The following is a 17,219-nucleotide window of genomic DNA, read 5'->3' on the forward strand; positions in this document are numbered from 1 at the left end:
ATTTGAAAATAAAAGTTTAAAGCTTCTAAAGGAATGATTTAAGTGCTAAGAGTAAGAAAAAAATAAAAGAAAGTAGATAAAGTATAATGATTTATAGTGGTTCAGTCTCCTTGACCTACATTCACTACCTTGATCTCTAAATTAAGGATTTTCAAACCAATTCACTAAAATCAATAGAATTCTCAAGCTTCCACTAAGTTTTTATAATAGTTTTTCACAAGCTTAGCGACAACCTTTAACAATGATTTTTCACAGAATCAACCAAAACTCAAAACTAACTTTTCTAAGACTAAGTTAAAACCTATAACAATAACCAAACTAACCAAAGCTTGATCTACCCCTTAGAGCTCTGACACTCTAAGTAAATAAGAAATGAAGAAAAGATGAAGTACAAATGATCACTTAGCTGATCTAAGATGTACAAAGTTAAGCTTAAATACTTTTTTAAAGGGTAAGAATGAAATACAAGTGTAAAAAGAAAGTTTTTGGTCTTGTAAGCTTAAAATCACTTTGGATAACTTCTTTCTCTCATATTTTTATTGTTAGAGAGGTTTTAAATACTTGCAAAATTATTTTTATCCGTTGGAGAAAAAAATTAGCCGTTTTGGACTGTTATTTTAACTTTTTGTATTTAAATTCAAATTTCTGACAATAAGCTTTTAGTTAGTTAACCATATTTCTTAGTCGATTAAGTCTTCTTTGTCTCGCAATCAAATTCTCTAACGGTGAGCTTTTATTTGGCTAACTATATTTCTTAGTCGACTAAGTCTTCTCTGTTTTGCAATATGCTTTACTCTATTAATCGGTTAAGTAAGACTTTAATCGATTAAAAACTTATTATTTCTAGAGTAACATGCTTCACCAACTTTTCTTTGTTTGATTAATTCTTCTCTTTGCTTGGTAGCACTCATATTCCATTTCCTTTAAATAGCCATGAGATATGTTAGTCATCCGAGACTTCTTGAATTGTTCTTCACAAATTTGACTACCTTCATTTTGGATCGTCACTTTTAGATTTTAGCTAACTAACTCCTTTGGTTAACTGACTACTTTTGTTTGTATTCAAAACTCGCTTAACTAATTAAATTTGATGTAACCAGTTAAGACCTTTCTGTCTATCTTTAGTGTAGTACCTAAAATTGCTTTAATCGATTAAGGATTTGTGTTAATCGGTTAAGACTAATTTGTATTCATTAAAGCTCTTTCTTTTTTACTTGTTTAACCAATTATCCCATCTGACAACTGAATAAGCATCTTGACTTGCTTTTAAATACTAAATATATTAATGAATTTAAGCTTTCTCCTGCACACCTAAACAATATAATTAGACATCAAAGAATGAGAATATTTGCTATCATAAAAAACATATAGAATCAATATTCTCTATCTCTAATTTTTTATGATGACAAAACACTTCTAAATTAAGAGTGCAATGGTTATGTTTAATATGAATGCTTCAAATTTGTTTACGTAATGAGTTGCTCCCTTTTAATCAATGCATCTAGTGTTCTTTACATAATATTCAACAAAACCAAAACTAAGCATCACACACATAAATTAAAAATAAAGTCTATTAAATTTTATTTAATTTAGTCTTCTTTCTCTCTTTTTTCTTGTTCATCATTAAACAAGATATTCAAAACTCTCCCTTAACGAGGGCATCTAGATTTTTTTTTAATCTTTAAATCAGACTTTAATAAATAAGAATCATAAAGACTCATACACATTTAATGAATAAGAATCATGAGCACTCATACATTTGAGTCATACAAGCTTATAGATATAGTCCAATAACTTTAAGAGTCAAGCTTGTGTCTATATAGGAATAAATGTATGAGAGTTAAATCATTCAAGAAATTGTTAAGTATTACTCAAACAATGTTCAAGCAAATTTGATCATTTTGTCATAATCAAAACTATAATAATTTTAAAACTAACAAGCACTGTCACGTGACATTACCATGTCATCAGTTGATGCCATGTGGTATGTCACGTCATCAAAAGTACCATGTCAACACTGACGTCAACGATGATGTCATTCTTTAATGGTTAAATTAAATGTCATTAGAAGAAAGAATTAAATTGATCCAATTTTCAAAATTAAAAAATTAAATTATTTAGATTTTGAGTATAAGAATTAAATTGATCAAAATTAAAGAGTATAGAGACTGAATAAGTTTTTTAACCAATTAAATATAGCAACAAAAGCCTTTTATTTTACTTGAATCCAAAAATGATAATAATAACAAAAACGAATGGTTGGTTTTAAATAATGGCACATGGCCTAAAAATTAGGAAGTTTCCGGCGGCAGGAGGGAGGGTGAGCCAAAAAAGGGTGCCTAATCATCAATTCGGGTAAACGGATAATCGGATAATCGGATAATCGCCCAATCGGATCTCCTCGTGCACCGAATCTTTATCAAAAGGACCCTTTCTCAGTTCCCATCCCTATGATTCTCCATCGTATCTTTTCCTTTTGATTTCTTCATTTTCTCAGCTGACAGCATTTTCTTCCTTCCCTACAAATAAAACGCAAGAAATCATTGAAAAAAGTTTGAAAAATGATTGCAATTCCTTATTTAACTGCTTTAACCACGTACTTTAGCTATGGATTGCTGTTTGCTTTTGGTCAAATCAGAGATTTCTTTCGCAAATTCATCGATTGGTGCTGCACCTCCAATAATCTTCAGGTTTTCTCATTCTTTTTTTCCCCTTTTTTTTAGCTAAAAATCACCATTTTTTTAATACTGGCCTTCATTCAAATGAAGGGTTATGCTCCAATCTGCTTAGGACTCGAAGATTTCTATATCCGCCGATTGTATCTCCGTATTCAGGTAATTGTTTTTCTTTTTTTTTTTTACCAAAATTTGTTGTTAAATTTGACTTTTAGTTGAGTGATTTAAGTTCATTTAAGAATAATTAGCAGTATAATCTTGTGTTAATTACTGTTAATTGTTATGCCGGAAAAATGTTAGTTTTTTTTTCAAGTAGAAATGAATGATTAGAGCTAGATTTTAATGTTTGAACTGACAGGATTGTTTCGGGAGACCGATTGCTAGTGCCCCTGATGCTTGGTTTGATGTGGTTGAACGCTATTCCAAGGACAATAATAAGACCTTAAAGTAAGATTTATCATTCACAATTTGACGGTTTAAAAGTAGTAATGCTTTAGTTTCGCTGTGGACTTTGATGTGACTGATTTCTTTTCTTGTATAATGCAGACGAACTGCGAATATGAGTAGATGTCTTAACTTAGGATCATACAACTATCTTGGTTTTGCTGCAGCAGATGAATACTGCACACCTCGTGCAATTGAGTCGTTAAATAGATTTTCACCGAGTACCTGCAGTAGCCGGGTGGATGGTGGTGGGTTAATTTACTTGAATTCTTTTTTTGGTATAGGTGATAGTCTAGCTGGGCTTTTGCTGACCCGGTTTTGCTATCAGGTACAACCATACTGCATAATGAACTGGAGGAGTGTGTTGCTAGGTTTGTTGGCAAACCTGCTGCTATAGTTTTCGGTATGGGTTATGTGACAAATTCTGCTATACTTCCAGTACTAGTTGGGAAGGTTTGTATAGTTTACTGATGAGAGCACTTTCTAAAGCTTTGGTGCTTGTTCAAGTAATTTTTATTATGTATAGATCTTATTCACAGGGGAGCTTAATTATCAGTGACTCCTTGAACCACAACTCCATTGTCAATGGTGCACGAGGATCTGGAGCTACCATTCGTGTTTTCCAGCATAATAGTAAGTTTTGATGTTTTATTGCAAGAATAATTCATATCTCACATGATTGTTTGGTATCTGGGGTATTGGGTCTTTTGCAAGGAGTATTAGGTCTTATATGTGTTAGTGTCACATATTAATGTGGTGGATAATGGGTAAAGGAATAATGACCTTTTTGCTGAAAAAGGTTTCTTCTGGGATATGGTTCACTGACTCCTAATGTCTATAGCATGCTTTTGTTCTATTGTGTGCCCACATAGGGGCTTGTTGTTCAAATATTGTTTTCAGTTTGTGCATAAATTTCCCCCATGCTGTTTGTTTCTTTCAAATGTAAAAGATTTCATTTGAGAAATTGGATTAGAGGTTTTTCTACTCATGTTTCTTTCGCTGATTGGTTTACAGCACCCTCTCACTTGGAGGAAGTTTTAAGAGAACAAATTGCGGACGGACAACCTAGGACTCATAGACCATGGAAGAAGATTGTGGTTATAGTGGAGGGAATATACAGCATGGAAGGGGAGCTCTGTAAACTTCCTGAGATCATAGCAATTTGCAAAAAATATAAGGTTGGGCCTAGATAATAGCTTTCGTTTTCTCTTTTGATAAATTTGTTGAGCTGCATATTGCGATACTGGATTAAGTTTGATGGCTTTCTATCTAAGTATGCACTTTTTTTGGGAAATGTGCTCTCCTGTGGCTATGAGTTTAACAATATTCTCAGTATGATGTTTTCCTAAATTGGCTTTGTGTTAATCCAATGGATATTCTCTTATAACTTATATCAACGTTTTTTCCCAATTACCATGCACTGGAGATTGTTTTGTAGAATAACATTTTAGTGTTCCATTCTTCAGAAACTCTCATTGCTTTTCTTTTTCAGAGCAAAAAAAGCTCATTTTCTCTTATATTTTTCCTTTTAATCTTTCTCAAAATTCAAGCATTTCATTTCTTTCTTAATTTGTGAGCTTCTACTGAATCTTCTCTCTCTATATTTTGCAATAGGCATATACATACTTGGATGAGGCTCACAGCATTGGAGCAGTAGGGAAAACTGGAAGAGGTGTCTGTGAGCTCTTAGGAGTTGATCCGGCTGATGTGGATATTATGATGGGAACTTTTACAAAATCATTTGGATCATGTGGTGGCTATATTGCTGGATCCAAGGTTTGTTTCAAAGTTAAAACCATCCTCAGTTAGTATTCCTAATATGGTGACCACAATGGATTAGCATTAATCCTGGACCTTATATGCTTTATATTCTTATGATAATTCAGCTTAAGTATGTTCTATGAAATTTCTTCCGGGTTAAATTGTTATATTCAATCAACATGGTGTTAATATGATGGCAGGTATTAAGCAAGATAATATTCTCTTTATTGGTAATATATTTTCTCAAAATTGGACATTTTGGGGTGAGACTGGTATGTTTTGACTTTTTCTAATACAGTAATGTCTGTTGCAGAATGATGGAAAGAGAGATACATTAATGGATAAAGTCGTGTGTGCTAATGACACTGTTTTGGCACACAACTGTCTTTAGCAAGTTTCCCTTATGACTGCTCTGTTTACTCCATAAGTGCAATCTTTTCGCCTCTGTTAGTATTTGATATTAGTAGCATTCTTTTTTCTTCCATATCCATGTTGCACTTGAACCATATCATGGGTGTGAGATGAATTTTAGACCTTATTTTAAATTCGATATTAATTTTTGACTTTACCTCATTGCAGGAACTTATTCAATATTTAAAGTATACTTGTCCAGCTCATCTTTATGCAACTTCAATCTCACCACCTGCTGCTCAACAAATAATATCTTCCATAAAGGTTATTCTTGGGGAGGATGGTTCCAATAGAGGTTGGGATTGTAGTTTTTCTTTTGTTTTTGCCTTTTAACCTAAACATTTCGGCTTCTACACTCATCTCCTGCATCAGATTGATTGTATTATTCTCAATCTAGGTGCCCAGAAACTTGCGCAAATACGTGAGAACAGCAACTTTTTCCGGTCTGAATTGATAAAAATGGGTTTTGAGGTTCTTGGGGATAATGATTCCCCAGTTATGCCAATTATGCTTTACAACCCAGCCAAAATCCCTGCCTTCTCACGAGAGTGCCTCAAGCAGAATGTAAGTCCACCAATCTCGATGCTTCTAATTCTTTTTTCGTTAGCTTTTGGATGCCTGACTATAATCAGATGGCATTGTCACAGGTGGCTGTTGTGACAGTGGCTTTTCCTGCCACACCATTGCTGTTGGCAAGGGCACGTATATGTTTATCTGCTTCTCATACCAAGGAAGATCTGATTAAAGCCTTGGAGGTAAATTGTACTACAAACTCTACCTTCTGGCTTTCCTTAATGTTCTTATTAGTTTTAGTCCTGTCCTTTCCTGTCATTTGTGGGAGAGAGAAACAGAGAGACAGATGTATGTGTGCCTTGTCAATTGTATATATTTGCCTTGTCAATTGTTCAACTCGCTAATTGGTGCAAACAGCCAATTTTTTGTTCAGGATATAACTGTAGTGTGACTGAATCACTTTCTGCCCCTGGATTGGGCTCTCTTGGCAGGTTATCAGCCGGGTCGGGGATCTTGTGGGTATAAAATATTTCCCTGCAGAACCAGAGAAACAGCAGCAAGAAGAAAGGATGAAGTTGGAATGAGAAATAAGAAAGGTTGGAATGTACCTTAATCCAGCAACAAGAAGAGAGGATGGAGAAGGTGGAGTAAAAACTCCCAGCGTATTTTATTCCCTTGGTATGAATGATGGTTTCCTTTTGATCTAATTCTTAGAATTGCCGTAATAGGTAATTTACTGCAGTTTCTGTAGAAGGGTTTCATACCTTGCTCCAAGAGAGCCTGTCTGTTCATACATAGGGGAGTTAAGCAGTCCTCTTATCTTTTCTGAGACGGTGTTTCTTTTTTGTTTGATTTATTTATTTAAATTTTGTCTTATGTTTTGATAATCTGTAGATAAAGCAATTTGTATTTTGTAACCTGCCTTGATCTCCTCGGTTGTGATTGGGAAATAATAATACGTTGAAGTATCATGCTTGGCCTTTGGGCTTTGCCCTTGGGTATGTATATGAGCTTTCTCTTTCGTAGATTTTTCTCTGCCTGGCTCTTTTATTTCACACCTCTGCTTTGTAAATTGATGTGGGATTCTAACTTAATTTCTAAAGATTGAGATGAGGTTATCATTGATACTAGGACAATTGTTCCTTTCTATCATATGATTACTTAGTGGTTCATTTCGGCTATTTGCTTGTTCAATGTCATAATATCATGGTCAAATTATGCATTTAATCTTTATACTCTATCAAAGCTATAGGTTTAATCTATATACAATAATATGTAAAAAATAAGTTTTTATACTTTTTGAAATTGACATGGTAATTCAATCATTGACTGAATTAAGGTGACATTGAATATGATGACAATGATATAATCATTGCATCAATACAATCAAGTATCATATTAGTATAGATCATGAAAATGTTTTATCACCGTTGATGATTGGATTAACATTGTTAATTTCAAAAAGTATAAAGATTTAATTTTTATAAATTATTATAGAAGAATTAAATTGATTTTTTTAATAAAGTATAATGATTAATTGTATAATTTATCCTAACATCATCATTGCAAAGCCTTATAGTCTTCACCGATTTAGAAGACAATCCCAGAGATTCTTAAGATCGATATTTGAGCTGGAGTGATGGATAACTTAATAAAATTTTAGAAAATTTGGATGCTTTTGAAGACTAGATTAATTTCTCCATTTTTCTCTATATTTTCCCCCTCATGTTGCTGAATGTTTGTAGAGCTCCTAAGAGGACTAGCTATCTAAATCTAAATCTAAATCTAAATCTAATGATCGAATCTTATTTGCAAAGTAGCTGGATTCATGTAGCCTTGTAGCTAGTTGCTCTTATAATATGAATATATGTTCATGTGATAATAAAAAATTTAAAAATTTAAAAATTTAAAAATAATTTTTATTGTCATGTGAACATGATCATGTGGCACAAGTAATTGACATGAATGATAATAATAGTAATTCAATAACCTATATAATAACATTTACAAATATTAATAGTCAAAATGTTCTTTTTCAAAATTAGATGATCAATACTTGAATAATTAAGTGGTTTAAAACAAATATATAACTAAAAAAACCAAGCACATAAATGCGTAAATATGCATACACCCATTCATTCCTCTTGAACAAGCCATAGAGAGTTGTTAAATGAGATTTACAATAGTTATCATGGGCTCATAAGAGATTATTCATAAATATGTATATTAAAGATGTGCTTATTTAAAAGAATTATTTCAAGTTTGACTCATTGAAGTTTTGTTTGATTTTTTTTTATTTTTTTATAAAAATAAATAAAAAGAAAAAAGTTAAAAAAAATAAAAATTTGTTCATATAATACAACCTATACTTTCTTATATATTTCATAAAGAAATGAAAATTTGTGAGTATAAATAGAATTTAGTGATCATGTTGAGTATATTGATTAATTTCAGGGCATTTCACGGTCAACCCTGTTAATTTGTGCATCCATAACATAGAGAACAAGTGTCACGGACTATGCCTTTTTGTTTAAGTATACAATAGCTCGTGCAGCGCTTAAGTGGACGTTTTCACGCAAGTAGACTTGGTAATTTTGGACATGACACAAGAAAATATGAAGTTAAATAGGTTTGGGTTTAACCTTATTGTGCCTTGTGTCGACATGAATAACACATTTAAACATGTTTAATTAATCTCGTTATCATGTTAAACATGTATAAGTGATACGTTTATCAACCAGTTAAAGTTAGCAGTCTAATACTATTTTAGCCTTATTATTATTTTGTTATTATTATATTTACTAGTCTTATTATGTTAAATTTTATTATATTTGATGTTATTATTATTTTTTTATAATTATTTTTATAATTATTGATTTTAGATTTGAATAATAAAATTATATTTAATTGTAAATATCTTAAGTTAATCGTGTTAGGAAAAAATTATGTTAATCGTTTAATCATGTTTATTAATCGTGTCATGTCATGTTGTATAAAAAATTCTAACACGTTTAATAAATGTATTAGTCATGTTGTCTCATGTTACACGGTTAAATTAAACGTATCCGTATACGTGTTTCAGTGTTCGTGTTTACTCTCATAATTGTTAATACCCTATATTGACACAACACGGTTAAGACACGAAAATACTAATAGCTAGGTCTATATTATTGGAATAAACATAAAAGCCAATCACATAGATTGTATTGGATATTCTTGTTAATTAAAATATTATGACATTTTATTATGAAATAAGAGATATTTCTTTATTCGTAAGTTGCTTTGTAATTAGCTACTTTAACTTATAAAGATAAAGCCTTTGAAACAAATATGCCTTGCAAAGAAATTATAAGCAAGTTATAATTACGAAATCTTTATGCATTAAAGTATTGTTCCAAAATAATTCTTGGCCATTGTATTATCAAGAGAAGGTATTGATAATGCTAAAAGGCAAGCACATGTTATGCTTTTTACTTGTGAAGTAAGCAACTGATTTTATAGGTTGAAATATAGAGATACTTGGAGTTAATATGTGGGTGCTTGCATAGGATGTAGGTTCACTGAACATTTCTCCCCATGAGGAGTCCATTTGGTAACTCACACTAGTGTTTATGAAACACTTTTTATGTGTCAGTTGTGTAAACACTCCATAGATTTGAGACATTAAGCTGTTTTATATGTAGAATGCTATGCTTTGACTTCATCTCTCCGGTTCCTAACGAAAGATGCCTAAAAAGGATAAATGTTACGTGTAACATGAAGCATATGAAGACAAATAAATGGTCAAGAGAAGAATCATCACTCCAAGTGATTTAGGGGACATATCTTACTTATTTTTTGTTCACGCTAACCATATGAAGTCTTTGGCTACAAAGACTTGCAGATTAGAAAATGAGTTTTCTAAGTCTCAGTAGAACTAGTGGTGAAGCCTAAAAGAACTAACATAAAGGATATGAGATATAGCTAGTGGTGAAGCCTAAAAGAACTAACATAAAAGGATATAAGAGTAGATATTGTACCATGCTTTTATTCCTTTTAGGATATATGATGAGAGAATGAATTACATTGATAGAATAGACACTAAAAGGTTATTAAAGAATCTTTTGACTCTTCTAATAATTGGGTGACCATGATGAAATGGTAGATCTCACTCATGGTCTATGATCATAAAGTGGTTAATATGATCAATGATAAATTCAAAGTAGTTTGAATTTATCTAATCCGAAATTTAATTTATGAATTACATTTTAAGGTCAGTGTTAACATGTTAGGAACCTAATAGGTCACACACAATAAGTTACAATAAGGATTAAATTGAGAGTGTAATGATTTAAGTTGGACTAAATCATACATTAGGTTTTAACCTTCAAAGACTTAATTAAAATTTATTTAATTAAGTATAAGGTCAATATTATAAATAGCTATAATAATGAGGCCTTTAATAAAAACCAAAGCTGTTTTTTAACTTAGGTATAAAACTCACTTTTTATCCATTTTTCACAAGTTGTTGAAAAGACATAAACCTAACTACTTTAGCCACCCTTTTGTGAGAGAATTCTTAGAGAAGAGATTCTCTTATGGCATTAGACAAAAAGTGAGTAAGAAGTGAAAAGGATAATCGGTTGTCGACATTGCTGGCACGTTAACATGGCTGAGAAACTCCTTATTTGAAAAAGGTTTCATTCCAACCGTGTGTGCAACTATTGAAGGTCAAGTAATTGAGTGGCTCAGGTTCTCCTCTTTTGTTGTGGTGTATCGTAGGTTCAAAAGGGGAAAAAGGGGTGCCATCGTGATTATTGAATCACTTGGCTAGATAATATTATTTTTAGAATATTACTTTTGTTTGATTTTGTTAAAACACCAAGGAGATCCATGGGTTACAACATAAGAAAATTCTATTTTGTTTCGTTTTACTTCTATCAATTTATTTCACTGCATATGTGTGATTCGATCACACTCTCATGTCATTTTTCTTACAGTGGTATCAGAGCCATCCTTGACTTGTTTTAACATGATTACATGTCATGTTGATTAGTGATTCAATTTAGAATTGATGTATGATGATTGGATGTTAAAGTTGTTCACAAAAATTTTAGTTTGATTTTAATTTCGAGAAATTCTGTTTGGGACAACAAGTTTATCAATTGTTTTACCTCTTTTAAATGTGATTAAATATTGTTTATAAATGTCCTTTTTGCAACAATAGAAGTTCATATGATGCACATAAACTTGATGCAAAATTAAGGTTGTTTTAAAAACACATAGGTAGCACACAATACAAGCTGAATCGGTTCTACTTTGAACATGTTGGTGTGATTTTCTAGTAGTATAAAATGTAAAAAATTATTTTGCATTCTAAAAGACACATAAGAAAAGAAAAATTGGTCATGGAAAGGATCCATGTTCAACTGTTGCACACAGCTAGACCTTGGCCTGAAGGCCATGAGCAATGGGTCATTTCTAACCATTAATAATATTTATATATTAAAAAAATTATGAGAAATGACCTTAGTAATAAAATCATTTCAAAAATAACCTTTATTATAATTTTAACTTTTTTTAGACAATTTTCGACAAGACTTCATAAGAATACTCTTTAAACTATTTAATCTAAATTAAATGGTCTCAGTTTCTTTCTTCTCTCTCGCCATTCAGATAAAAATTTTAAAATTAAATCTCAATTTAGTTATCCTTCCATCTAGCTCTCCAGCGCCATCGGGGTATATATTTCACCGTCTAGCTCTCCAACGCCATCAAGGTCAATATCACCATCTAACTTTCTTACGATCCCAAAGTGAAGAGATGACATCAAAATATTTGTTATGGGTTCTTGGGTTTATTTTTTTATATTCATTGAATGCAAAAGTTGATGGGTAAATTAATGATCTTGGAAACTTAAATTTGGCTGGAAGTAGCGAAATCAATCAGTTTATAAGTGAGGCATGAATATTTGTTAAGCATTGCATCACTAGATATTAAGGTGTGTAACTAGATATTAGGAATCGTAACTTGTTTATTTGGTATTATGTGACTGAATATTTGTTGAGCACTGCATGACTTATTTGTAGGCATTACGTGACTGAATATTTGTTGAGCATTGCGTGACTTGTTTGTAGGCATTACGTGACTTATTTGTAAGCATTACGTGACTTTATCTATCTAATGCTGGAGGTGATTATCTATTGATTAAACCCCCTTAATAATAAATTTTTTAAAATTAGAAGAGAATTAGAAATGCTTAATAACCAATTCAACTCCTTTAATTGCACTTATATTGGAACAGAAAATGAAGAGTCAACATTCACGCCTATAAATAAAGGGAACCATTATCCATTTTAATCAAAACAATCTAAAAGAAAATTTCAAGATTCAAATGCCATTCAAATGTTCCAAGGTCGACACTAGGAAGGGGGTGGCTACTGAAAAGGCTATCCCTGACATGCGTGCCTTGATGGACCAAGTCGAAAATATGGAGAAAGAGATGCGTGCCCTGATGGATAACTTCCTGGTTAGGACAAAAGTCTTATAGACAGAAATCTTGAGCAATAACAAGATTCTAGCTGAAACTTATGAAATAGTAGATGAAATTAGGAAGAAATGAACTACAATTCATTTTTTTTGTATCATCTGCTTTTTATTTCAGCTAATGAATAAAATAAAAATTTTAATTTATCACATATTTTCTTGGTTTAATTTATATTATGCTGAATAACCTGGTTACTTACCCTAATTTCTTAATTTTCTATTTATATAAGAAAAGCAAATGTGAGTGGATGTTAGGCATTGCGTGACCTATTATTAGGTATTGTGAGACTGAGTTATAGGTGCTGCGTGAATTGTGCAATGCATATCTTCTGTTGAGACATTGTGTGACTGGTTTGTATGTATATGATGACTTGTTGTTATGTATTGCGTGGCATTGGGCTAGTACATGATTGGTTATGTTGGTACAACATGAGTGGATACTAGGCATCAAGTGACTTATTATTAGGTATTGTGAGACTAGAGGTGCATGACTTATGCAATTCATCTCTTGTTTTGATGCTTTTGTTCACTAATTTATAGGTATTGCATGATTGATTTTTATATATTACGTGACCTGTTGTTATGTATTGCGTGACATTGGGCTATTACGTGATTGGTTATGTTAGCATAATGTGAGTGGATATTACGCATTGAGTGACTTATTATTAGGTATTGTGAGATTGAACGTGTGTGACTTGTGCAATTCATCTCTTGTTTTGAGGTTTTTGTTCACTAGTTTTTAGACATTACATGAATGTGTATTAGAAATTGTGACATTTATTTTTTGTTAAATTTTAGTGGCCTGCCAAATGTGATTGAGGCATTGCGTAAGTGGTTTTTATGCATTGAAAAGGAATTTTTGATAAATAGATTGATTATGGCACTTATTTTCTATTAAATTTCAGTGACTTACCAAATGTGAAGCTTATGATTATATACGGTGGTCATTGGGTTGATGACACTTACAAGGGTGGTGAGACACGAGGGAGGGGTGTTGGAAATGATTTGTAATTTTTTGGCCTAGTTAAACTAGTTGAAGAGGTTGTTGGGGTCAACTCACATAATAATGAAATCGAGCTATATGCATTGCTCAGTCATGCCGTAAGGGTTTCATGCGTAGTTATCAGGGATGATGAAGATGTAGCAAGCATTCTACGAGATGAGAGGGCAGTTGTTGTGTTTGTGACAGTTAAGGCATGAAATGCAAACGATATTCCATATGAACATGGTATCCAACATAGTAATCACCTACAACAGAATGTTAATTATTCTGACATACCACACCATGTATTTCCTAATAAACAACCATGGCAATCACGTTTGATGTATCTTTATGAGTTTGAGCAGCCCGACACACACATGAGGTGTCTGCAGATGATGTCTACACAATTTCGATTGGAATGTGCATCGAATGAAATACTTGATACTTTGCAACAAACACAATTGTTGCTCGAAAATGCAATGGCTCCATTGTCATTCGTAAACAACACTGTGATGACTGTGAGTGATGACGATGCATTTAATTAGATTGAAAATGATGTTGAAGAGGACGGCATAGCATATTAGAATGATGAGTTGCATGATGACTATGAAGATGATTACTTGGGGGACATGATAACTATTCAGAGGACGACAGGGGTGAGCACATCGACATTTGATATTGCAATCATGCAGATGGCAGTACAGAACATGCTACAACTATTGTGTTAGAAGAGGTTTAGTTCGACGACCATGCCACAACTGTTGAATTAGAAGATATTGAGGGTGTTGACCCTATTTACGACAACGCCATCGCACTTGATAACAGTATTCATTTGCTTAATAATGGTAATCAAAAGAGGGTAAATACAAGGGTATCTCGTCGATGGGTTATTACTGGGGTAGATATGATATCCTTCCAAATAATTATGAGTGAGGAATCCAGATCAATGGATGACCACTTATATAAGGGAAAAGTGTTTCCATCGAAGGCCAAATTGAAACGAGCTTTGAGCATGTTGGCACTAAAAGATCATTTTGATATTAGAGTTAAAAAGTCATGTCATGCTCATTTTGAGGTTGGTTGTAAAGAGAAGGCAAGCAAGTTTGCTTTATGTGCAATGAAGTTGCTTGAGTAAGAATATTGGCAACTTTGGACAGTGCAAAAGGTACACACGTGTACTATTAATGGTTTGCAATGTGGATACTAAATTGCAAGCGTGATGTTAATTGGTGAGCTTATCTCCACCAAGGTGTAAAGAAATTATGTAACCCCATTAAGACTTAAGGAAATAATGGAAGAGATGAATTGCAAGTGGGGATTGCAATGCCTATATGGTAAGGCCTGGTAAGGGAAAGAGTATATGGAGAGTCTTGTGTTCAATCCCCCGAAAAAGTCATTCCAACTACTCCCCTCGCATTTCCATATGTTGGAACGTGAAAATCTTAATACTGTCATAAGTGTTGCTACGGATGGGGAACAACGCTTCAAACATTGTTTCTAGACGTTCGGGTCATGTACCCCAGGGTTCAATGCTTTAATGCAACTTGTATTTGCTATCGATGCCATACATCTGAAAGGCAAATTCAAGGGTATTCTATTTATTACGGTATGCAAAGATGCGAATGAGTAGATATATCCACTTGCATTTGGCATTGGCCACATGGAGGACGAAGAGTCTTGGTCATGGTTTCTTAACTAATTGCACCGTACAATTGGTTGTCATGGAAATGCAATGTTCATTTCTGATCAGCATTTTGGCATTGAGAATGCAGTTGGGAAAGTGTACAAAGACTCGCATCACGATCTATGCAATTACCACTTAGGGAAAATTGTTAAAAACTTGTTCAAGCGCAAAGATGTTGCTGTGATTTTCACCTTGGCCACCAACTGTTCTAGGCTCATCAATTTTAACAGACATATGAATCAGCTGAAACAGCTTTGCAAACTTGCATATGACCTCCTTATGAGATTAGGCCCTAAGAGATGGGCATATACACGGTCACCAGTAAGGTGATACAAGCTAATGATGTCCAACATTACGGAGTGTGTTAACTTCTACTTGAGGCATGCAAAGAAAATGCCAATAACTGTCTTGATCGAGAGCATTAAAGCCATGTTCCAACATTGGTTCCATGTCCAGTACAATGAGGCATTGAATTAAACTATGCCTTTCAGCCCTTGGGCCACCGATCTGTTGAACACATGGTTCAATAAAGCATATCACTTTTCCATACAACCAATCATTCAGGTGGAGTTTCAAGTTATAGTTGAGACTAAAGACACAATCGTCAACTTGTCCACCAAGACGTGTTCATGTGGTGAGTTCCAAACTGATCTACTCCCCTGCATGCATACCATGGCGTTAATAAGGTATGAATAATCATGTTTTCTTATTTTGTACATGATGAATTAAATTTTTATATTGTTCATTAACTATGATTTCATTGCCTTGGCAGTAAGTATGAACGTGTAGCCATTGAATTCTGCTCGGACTATTACAAGACTTAGTCTTGGGTGAAGGGATATGCAATTCTCATTCACCCAGTTAAGCATCCTAGTGAGTGGGACATCGTCCACGACGTTCAACAAATTGTTGTTTGCCACCAACTTGGCGAGGTCAAGCGAGAAGACCTAAGAGTAAAAGAATTCCATTATATGGGAAAGGTAGTTGACGACATAGATGTTCACAATGCAAGAGCTATAGTCATAATAGACAAAATTGCAGGACTCCATTTGCAGGTCCATCAGCAAATAGGGAAACATCATCTACGCAGTTGACGACTCGAAGACAACGATGACCCAGGGCATGTTCAATTTGCAAAGAACTCGGGCACACACGAAATAGCTATCCAATCCGGACTAGAAACTTTGAGAATGTTATGGGTGTCATACCTGAAGATAATGGCCCTTCAGACATCAGTTGTTAGGGATTGTTTCTAACTAGCCATTGACATTTGCATTGAATAATACTATTTGAACTTGAGTTTGACAGAGTTTGGAAATGATAGTCTAACGTTTGACAACATCCATCATCAAAATATATGCCTCCTAAGATAATATTGTGAGATCATTAAATGCATTGTACTCTTTCATAATTTGTTTATTTTTTTAAACATTTAAATAAAAGCACAAAATATTCAATATGCGTAAAGTATAAGGGAAATTTGTTTGAGAGTAGACCTGATGGGTCAATCTGTAAATAAAAAAGTGAACTTTTGATATTTTTGGCTTCTTTAGTGTGTCACAGAGCTCACAAACTTTAGATACATTTTATCAATGTATGTTTACTTATCACGATTAAAGTCAAAAATATTAAAAATAAAATACGTAAATACAAGTATAAAAAATAATTTTTTTATGAAGTAGTGGTTGTGAGCTTTTAATGAAGTCGTGTTTTAAAATAATCATGTGGGGGGTAAGAATAAATATTTATGAATTTTTTAAATATTTCAAGATTTTTATAAATATTTAAAAAATTTTATGTTTTTCTTTCAATGTTATTGTTTATTATTTTAATGGCTTAATATTGAATAGTCAAATTTTATATTAAAAATTGCAAGTTTATTCAACTTATATATTTTTTATATAGAAGGGTAATTTTGTCAATTTATATTACATTCCCAATAAAATGCTTACAAACCAAACACTATAATGTAATCATTTTATTCAAACTGATGTTGTTTTGTCTCTTGTTATCCTTAATACCCTAAACCCTAACCCATAATTCAATGAAAATCTCTTAAACTTATCTCTAGTTGTAAGTTCAACCACTAAACATAAACCCTTCTACACTGTCTTAAGCAATGGCCGCATCTTCTCGCACACTCAATGTCAGTGACCATGGTGACGAAATTATGGGTGATGATGAATACTTTAGTCTACACTCAAAGAAGAAATGGAAACCTGCT

General features: G+C 32.9%; 1 protein-coding gene across 1 annotated transcript; it reads left to right on the top strand.

Annotated features, from left to right (window-relative positions):
• The first annotated feature begins 2,309 nt into the window (after positions 1-2,309).
• On the top strand, positions 2,310-6,829 carry LOC110426875 (long chain base biosynthesis protein 2a). Its single transcript, XM_021442198.2, has 12 exons — positions 2,310-2,690; positions 2,769-2,834; positions 3,034-3,122; positions 3,222-3,367; positions 3,448-3,572; positions 3,659-3,752; positions 4,134-4,297; positions 4,734-4,895; positions 5,460-5,586; positions 5,689-5,855; positions 5,939-6,046; positions 6,296-6,829. Exons 1-12 carry the CDS (start codon positions 2,562-2,564, stop codon positions 6,386-6,388), a joined length of 1,470 nt encoding a protein of 489 aa, XP_021297873.1. The 5' UTR covers positions 2,310-2,561; the 3' UTR covers positions 6,389-6,829.
• The last annotated feature ends 10,390 nt before the right edge of the window (positions 6,830-17,219 follow it).

Source organism: Theobroma umbraticum, unplaced genomic scaffold (genome assembly GCF_002168275.2).
Source record: "Theobroma umbraticum cultivar Fairchild unplaced genomic scaffold, ASM216827v3 scaffold_239.1, whole genome shotgun sequence".
Lineage (NCBI taxonomy): Eukaryota > Viridiplantae > Streptophyta > Magnoliopsida > Malvales > Malvaceae > Theobroma > Theobroma umbraticum.

What these genes read in the sequence shown, in the direction of transcription:
- LOC110426875 (XM_021442198.2), top strand. Translation starts at nt 2,562, where the DNA reads ATGATTGCAATTCCTTATTTAACTGCTTTAACCACGTACTTTAGCTAT. An exon ending in TCGTGTTTTCCAGCATAATA is followed by an intron (nt 3,753 to 4,133) that starts GTAAGTTTTGAT and finishes ATTGGTTTACAG; the next exon opens with CACCCTCTCACTTGGAGGAA. An exon ending in GGAGGATGGTTCCAATAGAG is followed by an intron (nt 5,587 to 5,688) that starts GTTGGGATTGTA and finishes TTCTCAATCTAG; the next exon opens with GTGCCCAGAAACTTGCGCAA.